Source organism: Primulina eburnea, chromosome 7, assembly GCF_022965805.1.
Source record: "Primulina eburnea isolate SZY01 chromosome 7, ASM2296580v1, whole genome shotgun sequence".
In the NCBI taxonomy this organism is placed as follows: Eukaryota; Viridiplantae; Streptophyta; class Magnoliopsida; order Lamiales; family Gesneriaceae; genus Primulina; species Primulina eburnea.
The window spans coordinates 5,562,275-5,586,365 of NC_133107.1; the positions used below are offsets into that span (position 1 = coordinate 5,562,275).

At 34.7% G+C, this 24,091-nt stretch overlaps 3 protein-coding genes, 1 long non-coding RNA gene and 1 pseudogene across 4 annotated transcripts; 4 read left to right on the plus strand and 1 right to left on the minus strand.

Moving 5' to 3' along the window:
- Positions 1 to 2,820: 2,820 nt before the first annotated feature.
- LOC140836903 (serine acetyltransferase 1, chloroplastic) lies at positions 2,821 to 4,189 on the plus strand. The gene has a single exon (XM_073202780.1). It carries the CDS (start codon positions 2,890 to 2,892, stop codon positions 4,015 to 4,017), a length of 1,128 nt encoding a protein of 375 aa, XP_073058881.1. The 5' UTR covers positions 2,821 to 2,889; the 3' UTR covers positions 4,018 to 4,189.
- A 1,391-nt stretch (positions 4,190 to 5,580) lies between these two features.
- On the minus strand, positions 5,581 to 6,677 carry LOC140836057 (uncharacterized). Its single transcript, XR_012118968.1, has 3 exons — positions 6,445 to 6,677; positions 6,188 to 6,261; positions 5,581 to 5,770 (listed from the first exon to the last, which is right to left on the minus strand). It is a non-coding gene; the product is annotated as an uncharacterized lncRNA (long non-coding RNA).
- Positions 6,678 to 7,544: 867 nt separating this feature from the next.
- On the plus strand, positions 7,545 to 13,261 carry LOC140836904 (putative DUF21 domain-containing protein At3g13070, chloroplastic; annotated as a pseudogene).
- A 2,473-nt stretch (positions 13,262 to 15,734) lies between these two features.
- On the plus strand, positions 15,735 to 19,396 carry LOC140836905 (zinc finger CCCH domain-containing protein 18-like). Its single transcript, XM_073202781.1, is given in 9 exon segments — positions 15,735 to 15,969; positions 16,701 to 17,656; positions 17,743 to 17,910; positions 17,999 to 18,099; positions 18,102 to 18,177; positions 18,329 to 18,405; positions 18,576 to 18,737; positions 18,843 to 18,933; positions 19,068 to 19,396. Coding segments are annotated over 8 exon segments (1,731 nt in total). The 5' UTR covers positions 15,735 to 15,969; positions 16,701 to 16,706; the 3' UTR covers positions 19,174 to 19,396.
- A 2,896-nt stretch (positions 19,397 to 22,292) lies between these two features.
- LOC140836908 (uncharacterized) lies at positions 22,293 to 23,004 on the plus strand. Its single transcript, XM_073202783.1, has 2 exons — positions 22,293 to 22,518; positions 22,621 to 23,004. The coding sequence occupies exons 1-2, from the start codon at positions 22,365 to 22,367 to the stop codon at positions 22,767 to 22,769; spliced, it is 303 nt and encodes a 100-aa protein (XP_073058884.1). The 5' UTR covers positions 22,293 to 22,364; the 3' UTR covers positions 22,770 to 23,004.
- The last annotated feature ends 1,087 nt before the right edge of the window (positions 23,005 to 24,091 follow it).

Genomic DNA, 24,091 nt, shown 5'->3' on the forward strand with positions numbered 1-24,091 from the left:
TAGATTCGATAACTAATTGATAAAATCATGAAATTTCCATAATGTCATCACATGCACAACTAGAGAACATTTGTCCTTAATGTACATCTTACACTCTTGGCAGAGATTTCATGCACTACTATTTCGTTAGATCACATAGAATATCAACACCCGTAGGTGAGAGGGGAATTCCCGACTACAATACACTGGTTCATACACATGTCTCAATTTCACCCAACCTCGTCACCTTGTGACCCTCACAGAGTCGATAAACGAGTTAAAACACAATCATAGTATGTAGATCATCAGTCTTGTCCCATGTCATAAGGATTAATTATGTACAATCACAACCACAAACTTTTCTTCTCGATGAATGATAACCACTTGGAAAGCTCGATGAAGGGTTGTTCGGTACAATCATCATATGATTGTCCATCTGCATGATTGGACATCTCTATGCATTTACCTTGAAACAAGGTACACAATATCACATATATATACTAGTTTTAAGCTCAAGCGACAGTTAGTCTTTGTTTTTAGGCGGCTGAATTGACTATAAACGAATTAAGAATACATAGTGTTTGCAAATGAGTTTCAAGATCGAATTACGATTCATTTGTATTAGAGTATAATTAATGACTTTATCTATATCGATTGAATGAGTATCAAATAAAGTGAAATGGAAACCATGAAACGTAAATTATATTAAAATAAAGATTGTTTATTACAACCGAGTCGATAAATTCTCTAGTCAACCGTTGGTTTATATGACATCTACTCCAACACCTTGCTCTTCTCTCAACAGCACAATTTCCTACCCAGCATTATCAGAAGAGCATAAGACCCCATGTGGTTCGGCCTCTCTCAATTTCCTACCCGAACACCATTAGAAGAGCACTCGATCCCATGTGATCTGACCTCTCTCAATTTCCTACAAGTACTGACCCATCTCTGTCAAGAAGCATGTCCCCTAACCGAACCCAGGGGTCAGGAAATAACTTGTGCTCGGCGAAGGAGAGACTGGACTAGCTTGGGCCGATGGTTAGGGAGGGTGGTGTGACGGGGCGTCCGACCCCTCTCCAAGCCCTATCTGAGCCCCACCAACAACTTGGAACTTAATATACCTGATCCTGGTAAAGATGGAACACACATACGAATCTTTAAAGATAAGGAAAAAAATACTGAGGATCTTGGGATACACTTAAAGCTGCGAAAATGTTATACGGGTCACCGTAAATCCGGTAACAACTTATTTCCTCAGAGAAATTTACCTAACTAAGGTCATTGCTCAATACTGTAATTCAATTCTCCTACCACCTATAAATACTCAGGTATGCGTTATGATTCGGGACCTTTCAACATTGTTCAACTTATTCTTGCACTTTTCGTCTATATTTTCTTGAGTATCTGACTTAAATATCGGAGAAGTCACGCCAAAAAACACTCATGACGCCCCCTAACAGCTATTGATCTATACAGATGCGGCCCGACCCAATACATCTGACTCGAGCCTTAAGGTGTTGAATATTTTCTCATTAGACCGAACTCGAGGTAATTTTTTGGTTACATCAGTTTATCTATTTTTTTTGTTCAATGTTGGAATTATCTTGTAGGCTCACATAATTCAATTAATTATACATGTACAAACTATCTAATAAAGAATCGAATAAAATGATTCAATTAATGATGAGTTTCTAAAGTATTAAATAAATTAGTAGGTTAGAAACCCATCACAATTAAGTCTTTTATGATGGGTCAAAGACCCCTAAAGTTATGGTCCCCGAGGCACAAAGAAAAATACAGAATGTATACGGTACACATATTCTAGATATCTCTTCTTCTCTCATCGAAGGCAAGAATAAGGTGGTCAATTCTATGTTGTCTTAGAAGATCCATAACTACGACGCTAGATCAATCAATGGATTTTTGTATGTGTTTACTGTTATTTATATTTTCTGATAATTCAATATGAATTCATGACGTGTTATGATATATTGATCTAATCACATGATTTATAAATTTAATTTTATTAAATCTCTAATATTGTGATTTGTGAGATGACAAAAACTTGTGTGAGACGGTCTCACGGGTCTTATTTGTGAGACGTATATCTTATTTGGGTCATCCACGAAAAATTATTACTTTTTATGCTAAGATTATTATTTTTTATTATGAATATGAGTAAAGTTAACCCGTCTCACATAGGGGTGGGTACGGTACGGTATACCGTTACCGAACTACGGTACCGTATACCGTACCGAAATATCGGTATGAAATTTTTCATACCGATACCGATACCGAAATTCGGTATACCGTATGTGCGGTATGCCGAATTTTCGGTATGAAAACAACTCATACCGATACCGCTACCGTACACCGAAATTTTGTCGGTATACCGAAAAAACTGTCGGTATACCGACATTATTTTCGGTATACCGAACTTAATTTAAAAAAAATAAGAATAAAAAATTATTTTCGGTATTTTAGATATATACCGAAAACGAAAAAAATATTATTTCATACGATACGATACCGAAAATTTCGGTACGGTATGATACCGTACCGAAATTTTTCATACCGTACCGAATTTTCGGTTTCTATACCGATTTTTCGGTAAGTTCGGTATTTTTTTCGGCAACGGTTTTTCGGTATTTCGGTATTCGGTATTTTTTCCCACCCCTAGTCTCACATATTAAGATCCGTGAGACTCTCTACTGTTGTGAGATTTGTTTTGTTCTTCGATATAAATTTAAATAAATTATTAAGAGGAAGATGATGAATCGGTGAAATTAATTTGCATTTTGTTTTCAATCTGCAAATCTTCAAGTAAATTGTCGTGCAAGAAAGATATAGTTCTCTCTCTTTGTCCACTTCTCTCCTCTATAACTCTCTCTCCTCACTCCGATTCTTATGATAATTTCCTTCGCCCTCATTTCTATGTCCACAAATTCTCTTCGGTACCCATTTTTGCTGCATCAGCCCTTATTCAAGCCTCCGAAGCTCTACGCTTACACCATGTCCACTTGTCTACGCTCCTCCAGAGCAGAAACTTCCCAGACCAATCCAAAGATTGATGATCGTGATTTCAGTGATTATGTAAAATACTGCAGACCCCATTTCCCCGATCTTGTTTCTTGCGTACCCATTCCGGGGAAAACGTCGAATATCCTCCGCACGAACACACACACTGTTTTGGAAGAAACGAACGTGGACCCTGATGAAAAGATTGGTGATTTATGGCTTCGGATGAAGGACGAAGCTAGGTCAGATGTTGAACAGGAGCCCATTCTGTCAAATTGGTATTTCGGTTCAATTTTGTCTCATGGATCCATGGAGAGTGCCCTAGCGAATCATCTTTCTATCAAATTGAGCGATTCTAGTTTGCCTAGCTGTACCCTTTATGATATTTTCCTGGGGGTTCTCGTGGGGGATCAAGAAATCATGATAGCAGCTCATGATGATTTGAAGGCAGTTAAGCAAAGGGACCCAGCTTGTATCAGCTACGTTCACTGCTTCTTGAATTTCAAAGGATTCTTGGCATGCCAGGCTCATAGGATAGCTCATAATTTATGGACTGAAGGGAGGAAAATCTTGGCCCTGCTAATACAAAATAGAGTGTCCGAAGTTTTTGCGGTAGATATTCATCCAGGAGCCAAGATTGGTAGGGGAATCTTGCTCGATCATGCGACAGGAGTTGTGATTGGAGAAACCGCAGTAATTGGGAATAATGTATCAATCTTGCATAATGTGACTTTAGGTGGCACTGGGAAGGCCTCTGGTGATCGGCACCCGAAGATCGGCGATGGTGTCTTAATTGGTGCAGGAACTTGTGTTTTGGGAAATGTTAAAATTGAAGACGGGGCTAAGATTGGTGCAGGATCTGTGGTGTTAAGGCAAGTGCCTGCTAGAACGACTGCTGTAGGAAACCCTGCTAGATTGATTGGAGGGAAGGAGAATCCAATTAAGCTAGATAAAATACCTAGCTTGACAATGGACCACACATCACATATATCTGAGTGGTCTGATTATGTTATTTAGAGTGACTACACTTGTCTTTGTTTTTTTTAGACTGTAGACCTTCTCTATGCTTGTAAAAGAGAACTGAGTTCTCCTATTCACATAGGCATCAAAGCTGTTAGATTGCTCCTTATATGGGCTTGTTAGTTCTGTCATGTTATGTGGAGATATAAACTTTGGTCTATGTCCACTTTTCTTGTCTTATCAGCTTGTTGGTTCTGTCATGTTATGTGGAGATGTCCACCTTATTCTTGTCTTATCAGCGTTGGTTCTGTCATGTTATGTGGAGATATAATCTTTGGACTATGTCCCACTATTCTTGCCGTATCAAAAATTTCTTACCTTACTATTGTTTGCTACTGTTAGACTACAGCTATAAATTATGCTTCAATTTTCTTCTAGGCTTCGTAGATGGACGGATATGTTTCGAGTAGACTAAACGAAGTAGTGCTGACATGACTGCGTTGTGCAATCCTCTAGACTAGGTTTCAGATAATGTATGGATCCATCATTGCTAATTGATTACTTGGAGCAGAGCATCAATGATCTTAGAACGAGATGTTATTCTGCTGCTGTGGCTTTAACCATGGGAAATGTAGTATTACATCGGAAATAAGACCATCTCCACCCTGCTCCACAATGGAGTTGCTCCATTGTGAGCAAGGATTTTAACTCCAATCCAGCACCAAAAATGGTGATGGATTGGAGTTGCACTAAATGCAACTCTAGATGTGGCGCAGCAAAAAGTGCTGCGCCACATCTCTTTTCTTTTTTTTTTAATTTTTTTAATTGTTTTTAATTAATTATAAATATTTAATAATTTATTATATATTAATTATATAATTAATATTTTTATTTTTAAAATTTTAAAATAATTTCCTCTTGTAACTTAAATTTTAATTTATATTTTTTTAAAACTTTTTTTTTAAAATTAAATAGATTTTAAATTAATTTAATAAACAACCAAATTATATTACTAGTACATTAAAATGATACATTTTACAACATAATACGAAATTGTGTATAATGAATATAAATAATTAATCGATTTTCTAATAAATAATGAAATAATATAATTATATTTATTATGTATAATTGTGTAATGGAATTATAAATAGTTATTATTGAATTAAAATTAATATTATAAGAATATTCTGAGAATATTCTTTTTTAGTGTAGAATGTAGTGTAGATAGGTTGGAGATGAATTTAGTGTTACACTATTGTAGTGCAGAATGTAGTGCAGAATGTGGTGCAGTGGGTTGGAGATGGTCTAACGACTTACATTTTCAATAATTAATTAGTATAAATTAAATAGATATATGAATGATAGAGATAGTGATGTGTTTTTAATTAAATGATTTGACATATGTGTGAGATAAATAATCAATATATATGTATATGTATATGTATATTATTTTTTTTACATCATTAAACTATGTATCTTAAATTTTTATGTAAAATATAATTATGCTAGTAGAATATTATGTTTGAGCTTTGATTTTATTTTATTTCTAAGTGGATAAAACAATTTTAGCTAAATATTATTAGTATAATGAATTTCAAGTAACGAGTGAACTTGAAATTTAACTTAATTAGTATAAAATATTGAATAACGCAAGCAAGTAATGGATGCAACGTTTATGATTTTGGTTCTCCGAACAACAAAAAATAGACTTGATCCCGACAATACAGGTCGCCGAGACTGTTATACATCAGATCAGAGTTGGTTAGCTAAAGCTGACTGTATCCTTTCCATTGCCAATAAAGTCATCCTGCCAAACACAAATCAAGAAAGAACGTGCTCGAGTTAAACATGATCAAAGACAGTAACACAACTTAGATGTTACTGTCAACCAATTCTAAAAAAAATAGCGGATTGCAAAAATAAAATATGATGTTCTGGGACATAGACCAGGTAATAAAATACAAGCAGAAATTCCAAGCTAAGTTGCCTCAACAAAGTGGTGCTGCGATACAGAGCAGAAGACAAGAAACACAATGGGCAATAAAGAGATCATATTTTCAGTACAAGGAGAGGGAGTTCTGGATAGAATGAATAGATGGGGAGAACATTAACATCAGACAGAGAAACAGCGGAGAGCCCTCGCTCACATTTGTCGTCATTAAAAATTGTACTGGAATTGATTGATAAATCACACTAAAAAAGATGTACCTCTGAATAATTTTACCTCTCATATATTATGCAATGACTAACCAGATCATATCCAAAACCAAGTTCTCTTCAGTCTTCATTGCCATATCTCTGTCATTAATACAATACAAAACTAGAGCAGGCAATTTTAACCTGGAGAAAACAAAAAAAAAAAACAACTCTCCAACACTTGAAGAAGCAGTTCACACTCTAAACAAAGTTGGATGTTGGTCATAGGCAGAGGAAAATAATAAAAAGCAAATAAAAGTAGTTAAGAATACCACAAGATCTTACCATGTTTGAGAGAACAATTTGAAGAAACTTAGACCCCCTTGAAGAGTACACAGATGATCAGATTTTGGAGGTGTGTTGGCGTGCATATATAGAAAAGTTGGAAGTATTTCTTTTCCAATGTTTGATTATACTAAGTTATTGTCCTCTTCTCTGTAGGCTTTAGACAAGTGCCAGCTTGGAGTTGATGTCCGGAAAAAGTAAGAGAAGCTCGATTCCTCAGTGTTTACGTCTTAACCCGAGCTTACTTCCGCATTTTTCCATTTTGGTCAAAAATCATTTTCTTCAAAAGTCCCTGAAATAAAAATCCAATGCTTGCAATATAAAGGAGATTGTGCAGTAGGGGTCTTGAACTTTTGATCACCTGATTCTAATATTATTGTAGTAACAACGTTTCATCAAGTGTTCATGAGATAGTTTTGTGGTGGCTAAAATCTTCCATGGTGTTTACTGATCATCAATGCATTGTTTCTTGAATTGTAACCACCATTTCAGTATCCGAAAATGGAGAGAACTGGAGCGTTGGCCAGAGGCAACTAGCCTGTCTGGGACGTGTTCTGCTAAAGAAAAGCCAGGTCCTCGTGCTCGACGAGGCCACTGTTGGACTAGAGGCCTATTGGGCTTATATTTTTTGAATGAGAAATTGGTAAATGGGAAATGTACTCACATAAAAAAATAAATATAGCATTGGTGAGCTTATATTGAGATTGCACTTTATGGTGAACTTATATTGAGTTGTATTTTAATCAAATATCAAGAAGAGATGCTGCAAAAATTATATATAATTATATTTGATTGTATATATAATGTTCAAATTTTAAACTTTTATTATTTGTATATATCTGTATTTTAAATTTAAAATATATCTTTTAACAACTTTGTCATGAGAACATTACTACTTATAAAAAAGCATAAATCGAGACCGAACTTATAGTCCAATGATCTCACCTCTTATCGAATTAATCGGTCCTTCGGATTCGATCTTCGCATGTGTTAAAAAAAAAAAAAAGCATAAACCAAAATGAGAGCTTATCCAATACGATGGAGCGACTTTTTTATGGTGTTCTGGAGGGACTTGTGGGCGTGGGCGCGTGGCACAAACAATGTAGGGGTAAATGTGTAATTTCAAACAAAAATATAAAAGAAGAACTCAACAGTCTGCTCTCCGGCACGATGATGGCCTTCTCATCTGCTACATTTCACCTCTTCAAACCTCGTATAAAACCCTAGATGTGCTTAATTATTCTTCATTGAGTTTTCGATGTTTAATTTTTATTGTTCGCGAAGTAGTAATTACATGGAGGCAGCTTCTATGCCGGGAACAGTGCTCGTGAATCGGGCCGCATGCTTTAACAGTTCGAATTCATCGTTTCTCTTCATCAGCAATCCTAGATTAAATCTGTCCTCAAGATTCTTGCCCAAAACTGTCGGTTGTGACATCACTTGTACTCGGGCGTACAATTCTTGCTTCTTCCTTTTCGATTCATCTAAAAAATCTCCATTGTATGTACGGGCCGTGGAAACTAGATGTTTTGCTAATGATGGGAGCGATGATGCGGATGTTTCATCTTTATTTTGGGGGAGAAAAGGATTGGCGGTTGTGGCTGCGGCAATTGGGGTGGTTGTGATACTGGGTTGCCGAAGAGTGGTGGCGCTGGAAGGGGTTAGGAGTTCGGGTTATGAGGTCTGGGAGCGGGGTTTGTTGGCGTTGAGGACCTCGTGGCCTACGATTTTGCAGGTTTTGAAGCTTGTCAAAGATCATGGTTTGATTCTTGCGACGCTTTTGGGGCTCTCAGCGTTTTTTTCCATGGCTGAGACTTCGATTATGACTCTGTGGCCTTGGAAGGTATTGGAATTGGGATTGCGCATGAGCTAATTATTATTTCCCTATATTTTTCATCCCCAAGGAAATGCCAATGGTTTTGTACTTAAATCTGGATATACTTTTTGCCAAGCCATCTTGATGTTACAGCGATATTCCTTTCAGCTGCTGTGTGCAGGTGTTGATACAATTTTGACTTCACCAGACACGGCTATATTATTTTTTTTTGTCAAGTAATAAGAAACCGTTTTGACTGTGACTCGATATCCTGACATGGTTGAAATGAAATTGTATCTCTGCTTTAACAAACTGAATGTGGTCTATTTGTCCATTTTGGAAAAGTTAACTAATTTTTAGGTACATTGATCTCATTCATCAAAGGTGAAGCTATGTGTCATTTGCTTGTTGTCACAGAAACTCAGCTATTGTTTATAGGTAATATTGATTATATTTTTTTTCTAGATCCAGATGCAACTGGTAATTACAAATTTCTGTTATTAACTAAGAATGAGCTTAAGGAATAATTAAGGTCACACACAGTCAGGAAAAGATTATATCCTAAGTAATGGAATCACAATTTGACCACCCTTTTTTCCCAGACAAGAATGCATTTCAGTTACTCTGACCTATTTTTAGGTAGTTTCCGTATATTTGGTGTAATTGTCATCCACTACTTTCATCAGGGTGAAGCAAGAAAGCTAAAATATAGTTAATCTAAAAGGTTTTTAATATGTCAGGTGCGGGAATTGGCTGAAAAAGAGTCTGATAATGGGGTCTTTAAAATGCTGCGGAATGATATTACTCGGTTCCTGACGACTATCCTTATTGGCACCACGTATTGCTTTTGTTACGTTGACTTAACTCTGGTTTATTTTTTTGAATCTAAACCATCTTTTAACAATAGATATTTAATTTACTCAGAGTTGTAAATATTGGTGCTACGGCATTGGTCACTGAAGCTGCAACAACAATATTTGGTGAAGCTGGTGTTAGTGCTGCTACTGGAGTTATGACAGTACGTCTAGACTTTAGCAATTATTTCTTATCTTCTAGACTGAAATTAAGTAATTTGCTTTCATCCATTAAAAGCAAGACAAATCTCTAGAGGGCCATTCTACAATTCTGTAATGATGCTTGGTTTTTGCCATCTTTGTGCAACTAGGCTACAAAAGGATGCTTGGTTTTTACAACTTTTAATGAATAATGTGTGAATTGTACCATTTTTTCATCCCTTTTTTTTTTGGAATGATCAAACAATGCCTCTACTTGTCAACATCATATTGGTTTCCTTCTTAAAGTACGAAATCAAATTAACCTTTTGTCATGATCATTTGTGTGGACTGTTGGTCATATTTTCCCTTGAAAGTATAAAAATTCCCCTGTAGCTATGTTTTAAGAAGTTCCATCTCTGTTGGCTTCTTTTGCGATGATGTTGTGCCATAAAATAAAACTGGATCTCACCTTGACGTGTGATGAGTGTTCAGTTTTCCCTTAACAAGCTTGCTATGCCTGAAATTGTCAATAACCTCAGGTTGCAGTTTTGCTCCTCACTGAGATTACACCAAAAAGTATAGCTGTTCACAATGCCACTGAGGTTGCTAGGTTTGTGGTAAGTAATCTTCTGGCACTTAGCTTGAGAATTAAGTTTATTTTATCGAGGAATGTAAAATAAAGGCATTTATGGTACCGTGTATGTATGCAAAAGACACTTATAATGTGTGCTTTCTGATGCCATTAGGTCAGGCCAGTCGCGTGGCTTTCTTTAGTCCTATATCCTGTAGGAAGAATCGCTACATTTTTGTCAATGGGGATGTTGAAACTGCTAGGTTTGAAAGGGAGAAGGTGTGGATTTTTTGTCTTGTCCAATGTTTTCTATTTTATATAATATGATATTTGTAATGTGTGGACTTGATGATTATGGTCTCTTAAGTCTGATGCCGCACATTCTACATGATTTTATTTTTTCCGCTAATGCTTTACCTGTTTCTTTGATGTATTAGTGAGCCTTATGTAACTGAAGAGGAACTGAAATTGATGTTACGAGGAGCAGAATTGAGTGGGGCAATCGAGGAGGAAGAACAGGTGATTAAATGGGTTTGGCAAAATTGTCAATTAACTAATACTGTTAACACATGAAGATATAGCACTTTGTTAACCATGTTATACAAAATTGAAATTTGTTCTCTTTATACTTGATGATTCTTTTTATGAGCTGATGAAACTGTATATTGTATCTTTGGCGTCTATATAATGTATCATTTTCACAATGCTGTATGTAAGAGTTTATTGGAATGATCTTTGACAGGATATGATTGAAAATGTTTTAGAAATAAAAGATACACATGTTCGAGTGGTGATGACGCCTCTTGTCAATGTCATTGCTATTGATGCTAGTTCAACATTGGTCGATTTCCACAATTCATGGATTGATCATCAGTATTCCAGGTATTGCTTGCTTTTTTTACTTGTTTTTCATGCTAAGATCCACCTAATAAACACGTGCACTTGCTTTCAGGGTTCCTGTCTTTGAGGAGCGCATTGACAATATTGTTGGTATTGCATATGCGATGGATCTTCTGGATTATGTGCAGAAGGTCAATTCACTTCTAATGCATATTTATTTCTTCAGAATGTGTTCTTTCATATTTTCTCACCGGCCACTTAATTATCAGAGCATGGAGAATGATATTCTATTTGGTTTTGAAGGGGGAACTTCTGGAAAGTTCAGTTGTGGGAGACATGGCACATAAACCAGCATACTTTGTTCCTGGTAAACTCCAAGCTTTTTAATCATGATATTAACATTTGAATGGGAATTCTAGATTCCATATTTAAAAAGATTTCAAGATTCCATATATTTCGGAAAACTATAAGGATTCAACTTCAACAAATAACAGCAGTTTATAACATTGCATGATTTCACTGTGTTGCCTTTTTAATCTATAAGATAATCATATCCCGATGTTGATGATACAACCAAAGTGATAATAACATCGAGTTTTCCTTAACCAGTTATTTCTTAAGACACTTCTATGCTTTTGAAGCTCCAACCGCTACCCAAGTGTTAGTTTTTCAAATGTCTTGATCTATGCTTTTATAGCTTTGATTTACTTAAGCGGCTCGAGTGATCTACAAAATTCATGCAATATTGCAGATTCAATGTCTGTGTGGAATCTTCTAAGAGAGTTCCGCATCAGGAAGGTGCACATGGCTATAGTTCTAAATGAATATGGAGGAACTGTTGGAGTAAGCTATTCTTCAGCTTTGTATACATTTGTTGAAGTATTATCATCTACATCTGTAGGTCAATTTTTCCAGAAAAACTAAGATTTATTCTTGTTTATTTGATTTATCATTTCTTTTTTGCTGCAATAGATAGTGACCCTTGAAGACGTTGTCGAAGAAATTGTTGGTGAAATTTTTGACGAAAATGATTCAAAAGTAAGGGCATTTTGTAATTTTGGGCATTACTATATGTCTATATCACTCATGTGCTTGTGTGATCGCATTCATAAATTTGCACCATCTTTGGCAGCTTTATTTTTTGTCTGGGAATGTAGTGATTGAGCTGACCAATATGTATAATAGTTGTACTGTATCGGATGGCTGGTGAAAGTGGCATCTACCATCGAATGCTTTTCAACTCAAAACACCTTGATTTCTTAATTTTGTATTATTGCGTCATAATCATGGGAGAAACCTTCTGGATGACCTCGGTATTAAATTCTTAACCCCCAGTTGGTGGTGAAGGACAATTTTCTGCAAATATTCATTATTCTCGAACTTTAAATGCTTTTGGAGCCAAGTATGGATACAAATCACTCAAGGTCATTATCAATGTACATTCCGAAGAGTAGTATCATACTCTTTTACTTAATCTTACTTTGTAAATCAGCGAGTCTCGACACATTGTCACTAAGTTTTACTTTTCCCTCTAGCCATGACATACTGGTACGAGTTTGAATCATCTCGGTGGTAGCAAAAGATCTAGTATCCAATTATGAGAGAGCCTGTAGTTTTGAGTTGGTTATTTTGAAAGAGCATTGAAACATGTCCTAATACTGAATAGGGTTGCACTTTATTACTTATTGCAGGAGGAAATACGGAAAAAAAATGGTTACGTCGTCATGCGTGCTGCGGGTGTTTATGATGTGGATGCTAATACAACCACCGACCAACTTTCTGAAGACCTTAACATTAAAATGCCGGAGGTCTTTCTCTCCTCTTTTGGCTTTGCATGAGTTGACTTACATCCTTTGGTTCTTTAAATTGGAAGTTACTGAGATTTGTGCAGAAATATTGAAAATCTTCTGTTCAAGGAACTCTATTGTGTTTATGTTTTGCTTATCCAGGGTCACCAGTACGAAACAGTGTCAGGCTTCGTGTGTGAAGCTTTCGGATACATCCCACGGACAGGTGAGACAATACAAGTGATACTTGAAAGAGCAGACCAAGAAGAACAAGGAGACTATAGTGTAACAGAATCCGACAGACAAGATGAAAACAAGAAGACTCAACTCTTCAAGCTTGAGGTATTTATTGTCTTGTTTATATCTTCTTCATAACATCTTAGAAATCAAAGATGGAGCTTAAGTACTATAAGCATCTTCAATTTTCTGAGATGAAAATGGCCTTATAACTGGCTCAGATACTAGCTGGGAATGCTAGAAAGGTTAGTTCTGTTCGATTTGAACTAATAACTCATGACTGAATCATCATTGGAGACGAAAGGGTTCCCGCATTTGGTTCCCGAGGTTACAAAAGCAAAAGGGAGTACTGACGAAGAAACAGATCAGACGGAAACTGATGGTGTCCAGTTTCAGGTAACAGGTGATAACTTTGTTTCGCCTGGTAAATATGTAGTTAATGTAAAAGAAGACAATTTTGGCGAAGCGAGTAAACATTATTAGTTGTATTGAATCACCCATTCTTTTAAACCTTCACGAATGAAATGAAAATGGAGGAAAGTTTTCACAGTAGTTGGAGGTAGTTGAGAATTTGATATTCAATGGTAAATACACACCATTTAGCTATATAGTTAACGATCTGTTGAAATATTCTTCGCGAACTCGATATGATATGTGATCCTTACACCCTCTGTTGTTAGGATTATATTATGCACAGACTTTTGATCAACGTGGTGTGTTTAGGACCAGTTGACCTAAGCATTTCATAAAGAATTTCAGTTAAAGTAGAACCAGCGACGTAAACTTTTGAATATAATTTCGTAGAAACGGATTTCAGCTAAGAGTGGTTGGTGTTACTGGAATCTCCAGTCCAGTGTTTGGCATTTTGGTAATAGTTCTGGTTTTGCGGAAAAACATAAGATCTTAATATTGGGAGGCGACAAAGTGAGTAGGATTGAGGTGGTGTTTTTTGTTGGATGCAACGGAAGAAGAAGCAAGTTGCCATCTGTCCAGTAATCCCCTCCAATCCCACCACCCAATCAATTTAATCCTTTTTGGATAAGATCTTCCCCCAACACAAAGACACCCTCCATGTGATTCCCATTTTAAAACTGAAGAAAAATAAATAAATTGAATAATGTAATTTACTGCACAATGTTGTTTTGAGAATCAAGAATCATCTCTTGTAAATATTTTCAAGTCATGTCAAACACACAAAAACTTTTATAAGATCATCTCACAGATTAATTAATTTTGTGAGACGAATCTCTCGTTCGACCCATGAAGAAAACGATTTTATTAATTTTTGTTTTGAGTATGGATTGGATAAAACTACTACTATGAAATCTATGTTAACAAATATATATATAGGTAAAAAAAACTGATCGGAAGGATAAGTAAAAGTCAACTTTTTTTCCTATAATAGTTTATAGCTATGATACCATGTGAATGGATAATGAATGAGGTGTAGAAAATGAAATTATATTTTTCATTAAACTGCCTTTGCTTACTCATTGCGTAAAATATATTATATTATAGTTTATAAAGTTTTCTCTTATTCGTCAGCAAGTTGATCGGATACTAGAGCTCATTTAATTTTTTATTCGATTATATACATTATATTAAATTATATGGTTAAGAATATAGATTTTACATTAACACTTGAATAAAAAGTCATGTTGATTATTTAAAATTTTAATTATATATTTTAATTATTATTACAGGATTATTAAGTTATTATTCTACATTTGAGAAAATACAATTATATATGTTAATATGATATTTGAGTAGGTTATGAAATCAATCTTCCGACGAATATGGGGATGCAGATGAAATTGAATACTCGATGTGAATGAAGATGAATATAATAATGAGGATTGACACGGAAGATATGAAATCCTACTCGAACTCGACTTATTGTCATCTCTAATTATCATGCAAATGAATTAATTTAATATTAATATTGAAACTATTTTAATGTTATTTTATACATATAAACATATTTGAATTTAATTGGGAGGATGAGGTACACAACCAAGTCGTACGTAAAATAGTCAAAGACTGATATTCCGTAACCGCAAAAAGCGAAGCCCAAAGAATAGCAGAGTTTTTTACTGCGACAGAACTGCTCTATCCGTTCACGCCCATTTTACCATTTTACCCCGGGTTGTAAAAATTTATTTCCCTCCTAAAGTTAAAAATAAAACTGATTATTAGACTTTGAAAAATAGGAGGAAACTGCTTTTCCCCTTCCTTCTCGCCCTTTGAAACGGCCCTCCGATCACCCATTTTCCCATTATGCCCTTCTCCCTTATTCTTGTATACATATATTTCATTAATTTACTGATTATTATTACCACCGGTGACGTTTTAGATATATATTGTGTTCGATGATTTACAGTTCATCTAATACTTTGAATTTGTATTCGAGACCTAATTATAATAAACTCATATACAAAATCAAATATACGAACTTTACAAACTTTTATATATATCTTTTTTTGCGAGGAAATGAAGAAATATCCAGACAAGGAGAATGTATTTCACCTAATTAAGGTGGGTACATTTTAGTTATCAATGAATCTAATCATAGTCGTTGCTGCAACAATTATTTGTGCGGACACTGTAGTATGAAAGAAAAAAATAATGTCAAATGACATTATCAATACAAATGTATTGGCCCCCTATGTAAGATTAAATATCCAATCATAGTCATCAATGTTTCTTTCTTTCTTTCATTTTCTTTTTTTTTTAATGAAATAAATACTAAAATTTTATTTATTAAATTAAAATAAATGAAAAGCACTTCAATACTCTGGAAAATTTTGAGTAATTTATTGGCAACCTAATTAATGCTGGTGGGAATTTGTTTATATCAGAAGGGCAATCTTGGAACTGAGTGGTGAAGTTGTCATTATTCCTCAATTATTAATGAACCACTCATTAGCTGGAAATTGAAAAGATTTTTCCTTTTCACTTGGAACGAATAAAAACGACAACTTTGGTCATTTTTGGTTAAATGTAATGTAAAAGGATATTAAAGTAATAATAAATAGATAAATGTTGAAGTGAGGAGTTGAGGGAACTACTACAGTGTGCCCTTTAAAAACATCCAAATTTTGTCATTTTGCTTTGTGAGATTAATATTGTGTCTCTTTATGCGGTGAAGTTTCTGCATATGGAGTTGGAGAGAGTGAACAAAAAAGAAATGGTTGGAGTGAGAGAGAACGAAGATTTTCTTGAAATGGGGATGGAAGCTTCTTTTCTTGTTTTGTGACCTATTTTTCACGTTTCCAAGTGGTGGGTTGGATTTTCTTGGTTCCAGTATTCTTGTATTTATCCATAGCGTTGTGGTTGACCCTGTTTCACTCATGGGTTGTGTCGAAAGTTGTGTTTTTTATGTGTGAAGATTGTTTTTTTTGTTGGTGGATTTGCATGTCAACTTCTAAATTCTGTGTGTTACTTATTTATGTTGTAAGCTTTGGGTTTCTTGGATTTTTTTCTTTCCTGAAGGGTTTCTTTGTGATTTGGGATCTTGGATTTTGATTTGCGAGTAGTGAGTAGTAACACGGTAATAATCTGTGTTTTTTTTTTTTGTTAGTTTCTGTCTGCGAAGACGAGATTTAGTTGTGTAAATTATGTTTTTTATTTAGTCTAATTCCAGTATTCTAACGTAATACACGGAGATTTAATTTTATGCTTTCCTCTCCGGGAATCCTGTTTTGGATTACTTTTTTGAGTGCATGTGATTTGTGGTTGAAGATCTGATTTACAGTTATTTACTGGTTTTGGATTAATGACTTTTGGGTTCTTTTCTCCTTTTATGGTTAAATAGAATTTCAAATCTCATGAAAAACATGACATCATATGACTAAAGCAAATACAGAAAAAAGTTAAGGGAAACACCCAATCTTTGATGTGTGCATACGTTATTTTTTTGTTAGAAAAACACTGCTTGTTCTCCATTTACTTGTTCGAAAAGAGTTTATTTTTTTACTTATTTTTTTTCTTTCTTGGTGTGCGATAAGTAGATACTCATGGATTCATCTGAAGCTGCAAAGGTTGTCCACGACAGAATCTTGAAGTTGGAACCAGAGCATGTTGCTAGGAAAATCATTGGATTTGTGTACTTGCAAGACCTCCCTGATCAAGAAATGATTCGGTTAGCTTTAGGACCAGATAACTTAATCCACAACTTAATAAATACGGCGAAAAATGCACTTCTTTTAGTCACAACGCCATTAATTTCACCCCCAATTTCTCCAACTATGAATCCAAACACTTTATCAGATTCTCCCATTCAATTTAGTGCTTTGTCGCCTTCTACACCACCCCCATTTTCGGCTCCATTTCGAAGGTGTTGGGATCCTCGGTTAGCTTCTGAGCAACAGCCAATTCACAATATGGTGATGAAAGTTGCTCCATACCCTGATTCCGTACCTGACGAATATGGTTTACAAAACCAATTTTTAAGTTTGGAGGAAGCCTCGGAAACTGTTGTCAAGGCAAGAACACGGATGTCGGGGTTTTTGCATGATTACTATTGTCCTGAAGGTGCATTTAGCAATCTGAGTATTAGGGGTAGTAGAAATCCTCATAGCCTTGTGGACTATCCGGTTAAGACTTGTCATTATTTCAACAAAGGATTTTGCAAACATGGCAGTAGTTGTAGGTATTTCCATGATGAATCTTACCCCGAGACATATCCCCATATGTTTGGCCCGAGTCCTTATGAAGTTCCTGGTGATGATCAAGTTTTCATACCTGGATCGCTAGAGAAACTTGAATTTGAGATAGCAGAACTTCTGAGAACTTGGAAAGGCAGCCCTGTTTCGATAGCTTCCCTGCCAATGATGTACTATGAGCACTATGGAAAAACTCTACAAGCTGAAGGGTATCTTACTGAAAGCCAAAGACACGGTAAAGCTGGTTATAGTCTAACCAAACTTCTTACACGGCTGAAGAATAGTATTCGGGTGATTGATAGGTACACTTCGGTTATCATTTCTGCAAATGATTTGTTATTTTGCCGCTTACTATAAACTAATCTTTGGTTTCTTTGATTTGTTTTAGGCCTCATGGACAGCATGCCGTGGTTCTTGCAGAAGATGCTCCAAAGTATATGGATTTTAGAAATGAGAGAAACGACCCTGGCCAGATCGTTTCTGGTTCTCGACAGATTTATATGACGTTTCCTGCGGAGAGCACCTTCACCGAGGAAGATGTTTCGAGTTATTTTAGGTAATGCCATCTATATTTCGGCAATTAGATATGTATTATTGAACTGCAATATGAAGTATAATCAATATTCAATTGGTTTCGATTTTAGTACCTTTGGTCCTGTTCAAGATGTTAGGATTCCTTGCCAGCAGAAACGGATGTTTGGTTTCGTGACATTTGCGAATGTAGAAACGGTTAAGCTAATATTGTCGAAGGAAATCCACATTATGTCTGTGGAGCTCGTGTCCTCGTGAAACCATATCGAGAAAAATCAAAGCTTGTTGAGAGGTATGCATGCTATCTGATTTTTTAATCATTTATTAACATTTTGCTTCACACCTATTGGCTACAATGTGATGTCTGATCTTTGAACTTTGCCAGCAACTTTACTCATTTTCGTGTATCTTCTCATTATAACTCGCTTTAATCATCATTGCAGGAAGTACATAGACAAATTTGAGCCTCTGTTCCATCACCACTCATACCCTAAAGATTATGACCCTGAATTTCAAGCGAGTAAGATATTTGCGATAATCTTGAGATAAACCTTTTATTGATGGATAAAACCAATTTATTTTTCGAATAAGCATTCCCTTGATGATAAGTGTGCACTACTGGATCATAATTCAAGCGCTTTTCATATAGGCGCGGTATTTTACCATGCTCATATGAATTTTTGTTGACAGGATGGGAATCTTCAAGGTTATTTAGGAAGCAGCTAATGGAAGAACGCGAACATGCCCTTGAACTCGAGACAATGCGACTCTCACAACTTCAGTTTTCTTACAAGCCTGTGGCCAACCAATCTCACTTGTGTTATTCCACAAACAAGCCAAAAGTCCTCGAAGGTTTGTTAACCTCGTACATAATTTGAATCTTAACTTGATATTTAATTAATGTTACTGCAAAACATACTCGTTTCACATTAGAATTTCCTTATCAAACTCTTGCAGATCATCACCCCAAGTTTCACTCTATAGAATGCTACAATTATCTGCTTGATGTTCTGAACAGTACTGGCTCAACTAGCGATGATAATCTCAGGTATCCTGTCAATATTATTTGCAGCGATCATGATAGGTTGGCGAAATCCGTCCTCTCATTTATCATTTCACCTTTCTTATTCATACGAGTACATTATATATTTAATTCCCGTATTATGTTTTTCCTTCATGCAGCGCCCAAGGACTGAATCTCCCGGATAGCCCCTTTGCATCAGCAGTCGCTATAATATTTCGGCGGTCATATAGGTTGCTAACTCGACGCTATAGAGGTGCTCATTAGAGAAATCCACATCTTAGTTTGACAGAACAAAGTTTTCTTTCAACTTGCTGACTAATTAAAGTTAAGCTGCAAATATATACCAGTAGAGAAGGAACGACAGAGAGATTCCCTCTTCAATACTTGGATTGGAAGGTGGAAATAATATTAGATAATACAAATAAGTACTTGCATGCAAGAAAAGTTTACGGTTTCTTAGGATTTTATTTTTGAATTTTTTAGTCGATCATCAAACGAAGTACTCGATATATTGTACATATTTGAATAACTCTTCTTCTCAGTGGTATTTTCATGTGTATAATCTTCCTAATCCTGCAATACCCATATCTTATTTATTTGTCTTTGGGTGGTTTTTTCTTCTTGATTTTGGTTATACAATACATATATGATCACGTGTAAATTTCAAATATTCATTCGGATCACATATTTTCTTAAATATGAAGTTTGATATCGAAGCTTTTGAAACATGCATATGTACGAGGGAATTCGTTTTCTTAAAAACGAATACAGTTGATGGATAATAGATGGAAGGCAAAAACTTGAGTGAGACGGTCTCATGGGTCATATTTGTGAGACGGATCTCTTATTTGGGTCACCATGAAAAAGTATCGCTTTTTATGCTAAGAATATCACTTTTTATTGTGAATATGGGTAGGGTTGACCCGTCTCACGGATTATGATCCGTGAGACGGTCTCACATGAGACTCACTCTAGATGGAATACAAATATATATATGTGTGTGTTTATCAATGAAGTGACATTTATTTATTAGATGCGATAAATCATAGGACATCCAATATCGCTTATCATGTGAGTTTGTCTACATTCTCAGTCGCTTGTCGGGTTCGAGACCCACTTTCATGAATTATTTCTATCATCTTGATATTTTTTTGTATTTAGTTGTAATAGTTATTTGATGGTGTTATGGAGTTGTTTGTGATTGATTGTATACTCGGTTGATTGATTGTGTACTGTTGAACAACGAAAGAATTTTAAAAATACATTAAGTTTTTTATAATTTTATGGAAAATCTAGTGAGAGATGTTTGGTCAATCAAATACAACGTATATAAATGACATTTAGGGTGTATTCAACGTGAGTAAATTTATTGACTTTTAATGACTTTTGTAGATTTTAAAAATCTAGAGGTATTCAATCAAGACTTTTGCATACTCTATAGAAGTCTTGTGGTATTCAAAATAGACTTTCATGGAGTTTTAAAAAGTCAATTGGTATTCAACATTGACTTTTATAAACTCTATAAAAGTCTACAGGTATTCAAATTTTCCATGGACTTTTAATAACTCCATGGATTTCATTAACATACAAACATTAAAGCCTAAGGTACAACTACAAATTGTAAAAAATTGTATTTGGTTCACCCCAAAGATTTGAATGGAATTTTAAAACTTCTAACTCTCTCTATGTCGCTTCACATCACATATCTTCTCACCTCTCATCTATTTCTATTACTCTCTCAAATTTTCGAAGTGTATCTCTATATATATTTCCATCTTTCTTTTTCAAATTATTCATTTTTTGGCTGATTGTTCATTTAATATTTTTTTATTTTAATAACACGGGGAAATTTTGAATTATAGAATTGAGTTTGTGATTTTTAATTTATGATTTATACAAATTAATGTAATATTCAATAATAATAAAAGATGATCAAAAAAATGTTGTTTAATTCTTAATAATTGAATAGTTTCGTAACAACAATGATTTTTTAAATTCATTTTCGTATTTTTAATTAATATATAAGCCTATGATATTTTTATACAAAATTATATTCACATAATAATAAATAATATTATTTTTACATTTATATTATCAATTAAAAATAAGATTATATGTTAATCAATTGATGTATTTTAAAAAATTTACAAACATGCATATAAACCCACATATATATACATGTAAGGATTAAACGATTTAACTTTTAAATAAGTAAATTTATTTATTAATATAAGTATTAAAAATAATTTCAAATTGCATATGTTATATATGTCAATTAATTATTGGTTTAAAGAAATTAATAAAAAATCACATGTTATAGTTAAGTACAAAATTTATAAAATTCTATAAAAAAAATCTACAAAAGTCTATAAAAATCTTGCAAAAAAGTCTACATAAATCCACATAAATCTGTTTATAAATCTGTGAGATTCCATAAAAGTCAATAAAAATTTATAAAATCCATAAAAGTCTATCATTTAAAAAAGTCATTAAAAGTTATCAAAACTCTGAATTGAATACACCTCACTTAAAGAGTTACAAGTTTGACCTCATAAATTTCTTTGTTGTATAATAATGTGTTGGAAAAAATTCATCTTTTTTATCTTATATGTTTGACTTTTTGTAATTTTAATACTTTATGTCAGTCTTAGTCTTTTTTTGGTAATTTAATTTTTTTTTATAACGTTGACATGACATAAATGTGGTGTTAACATCAACACTTTTGGTAAAAAATGACTAAAATTGACAAAATTAACGGAGGATAAATAAGCAAGACAAAAAATTGACTAAAATTGATTAAAAAATACCGAGGTTAAATTTTTATATGATAATTGTTATGTTTGATGCTTTAAATTAGATGATTCCTACTTATAATGATATAATTTAATAAAATCCACTGTAAATGTATTAAATATATAAATATTAGCTAAAAAGACTCATAAATTTGTAACCCATTTATACGAAAAAGGGGAGGGGTTGTGAAGATTTATATAATTCAACTTGTATATTCCGATTCAATAATTTAGATACACGCATTGTGAATATATATATATATATATATATATATATATATATATATATATATCATGGAAAAACTTATGCGAGACGATTTTACGAGTCGTATTTTGTGAGACGGATATCTTATTTGGGTCATCCATGGAAAAATATTACTTTTTATGCTAAGAGTATTATTTTTAATTGTGAATATCGGTAGGATTGACACGTCTCACAGATAAAGATTTGTGAGACCTTCTCACAGAAGACCTACTCAGGTAAAATTTAGCCCATTAGGAAGTTGATTTTCCTGGCCCACTCACCCTACCAGGCTTTAAAAGAGGCCCATTGATGCTACTCAATTTGGGCCCAGGCCCATTGTTTCACTTCGCAAAAACCACCTGAGGAAGAGAAGACCGAAGCATAGAAACAGTGGCATTGCGTTTCAGTAAGAAGGAAGAATGAACACCGATATAACTGCGTCGGTGAAGCCCGAATACCCGGTGATTGATCGGAATCCTCCATTCACGAAGACTGTCGCCAACTTCAATACCCTCGATTACCTCCGCCTCTCCACCATCACTGGATTCTCCGTCGTTGTGGGCTACCTCTCCGGTACTTCCCTTTCTATTTCACTGATTAATTAATTGATCGATCTTTGAAGAATGTGATGTGAATTTCTGAGTTTTCAGTATTCTTGTGTTGAACGTGATTTAGGGATTAAACCCGGAATTAAAGGACCATCGATGGTGACGGGAGGTATGATTGGGTTATTGGGAGGTTTTATGTACGCTTACCAGAACTCTGCCGGCAGGCTCATGGGTTTTTTCCCCAACGACGGCGAGGTTGCCAAGTACAAGAAGTAATTAACCTCGTGGCTTCTCCTTTTTTTTATGACGTGCTATTATCATTTCCCTCTTTTTGTTTCGTGGGACTGCTGCTTTGAGACCAAGCTATGTTGGCCTTTCTGATATAATCTTTGTTCTGAGTATCTGTAAGAAGCAATGGACCAATTGTACGATGCTCTTAATAACTACTCGTGGTTTCTGATTGCGGATGAATGTTCATATTTTCTTGGGTTGAAATTGTTGTTTGGTTTTAGTCACAGTATTTTGGCCAACGTTTTCGAACACCATTAGCCACAGTCTGTGGATAGTCTCTTGTTTAACTCCGATAATCGTTTTTTCTTTCTGTGATATCTCATGGTGCTATGATCCCCTGATATGTTTGGGTTAGCTGCATCCTTTCACTGTTTCTGTTGTTCGAACCTTGTCTATGCATTTTTTGGTAAAGAAGAGCTTATATGTGTTATTTGAACTTGTTTAAGCGAGGAATGCTTGATTGATTTGCTTGGTGTCCATATCAGTTTTGAGATTCTAAGTTTAAACCCCCATCCATATTCCCCTGTTGCACATATGTCTATATACGGTATACCCATTACAATATTCAACGTATTTCAATTTTTTGAGATGTATTTGTCAATCGTAATTCTCAGAAACTTCGAGCAATTTCTTGAATATTAATTAGAGGATTCTTGACAATATTTCATGGAGTCAAGCAAGTAAAATTTACATATTGATTCCATATTGTTGTTTGCTGCAAATTTAGTTGTAGGTTACATGTCAACCATACAGAGAGACTAGCTTCTTCTTTTTTTAATTATCATTGCCATAGATCTTAATTGACGAGTTCTGGGCATCCCAGTATCTTTGACATTATATGATATTGTTGAAATGCATCACCCTGAGTGGATTCTTTGCCAATTTAGAATGGCTACGGGACATGCCACGGTATCTAAAATGAGGATAGATTCCATAACTCGTTGAAGGGAGGAATGTAAATGAGAACTAGAAAAGCTCACCAAATGTTTAGAGAGTGGCTCATTAACATAATTTTCTTAGAATGAACCCTAGTAGGGGTTAGGAATAGAAGGAATACATGGAGAAGAAAGCGTAAAAACAAATGTAGTAGTTCGATGAGCATGGTCAATTTAATAGCGATACTACTTTGCTGTTACTGGTGATGCTGCAAAGATATTTATTATTTTGTTTCAATTGTCATGGCTAGTCCATCTCCGTCTGCAATTTCCTATGACACAGTCTAGATGACAATAATGGATTGTTACTTGCCCGATCTACCACAACCCCTGGAGCAGTATCGGCTTCAGATGTTACACGTCAAGATCTAA

What these genes read in the sequence shown, in the direction of transcription:
- LOC140836903 (XM_073202780.1), top strand. Translation starts at nt 2,890, where the DNA reads ATGATAATTTCCTTCGCCCTCATTTCTATGTCCACAAATTCTCTTCGG.
- LOC140836908 (XM_073202783.1), top strand. Translation starts at nt 22,365, where the DNA reads ATGAACACCGATATAACTGCGTCGGTGAAGCCCGAATACCCGGTGATT. An exon ending in CGTTGTGGGCTACCTCTCCG is followed by an intron (nt 22,519 to 22,620) that starts GTACTTCCCTTT and finishes AACGTGATTTAG; the next exon opens with GGATTAAACCCGGAATTAAA.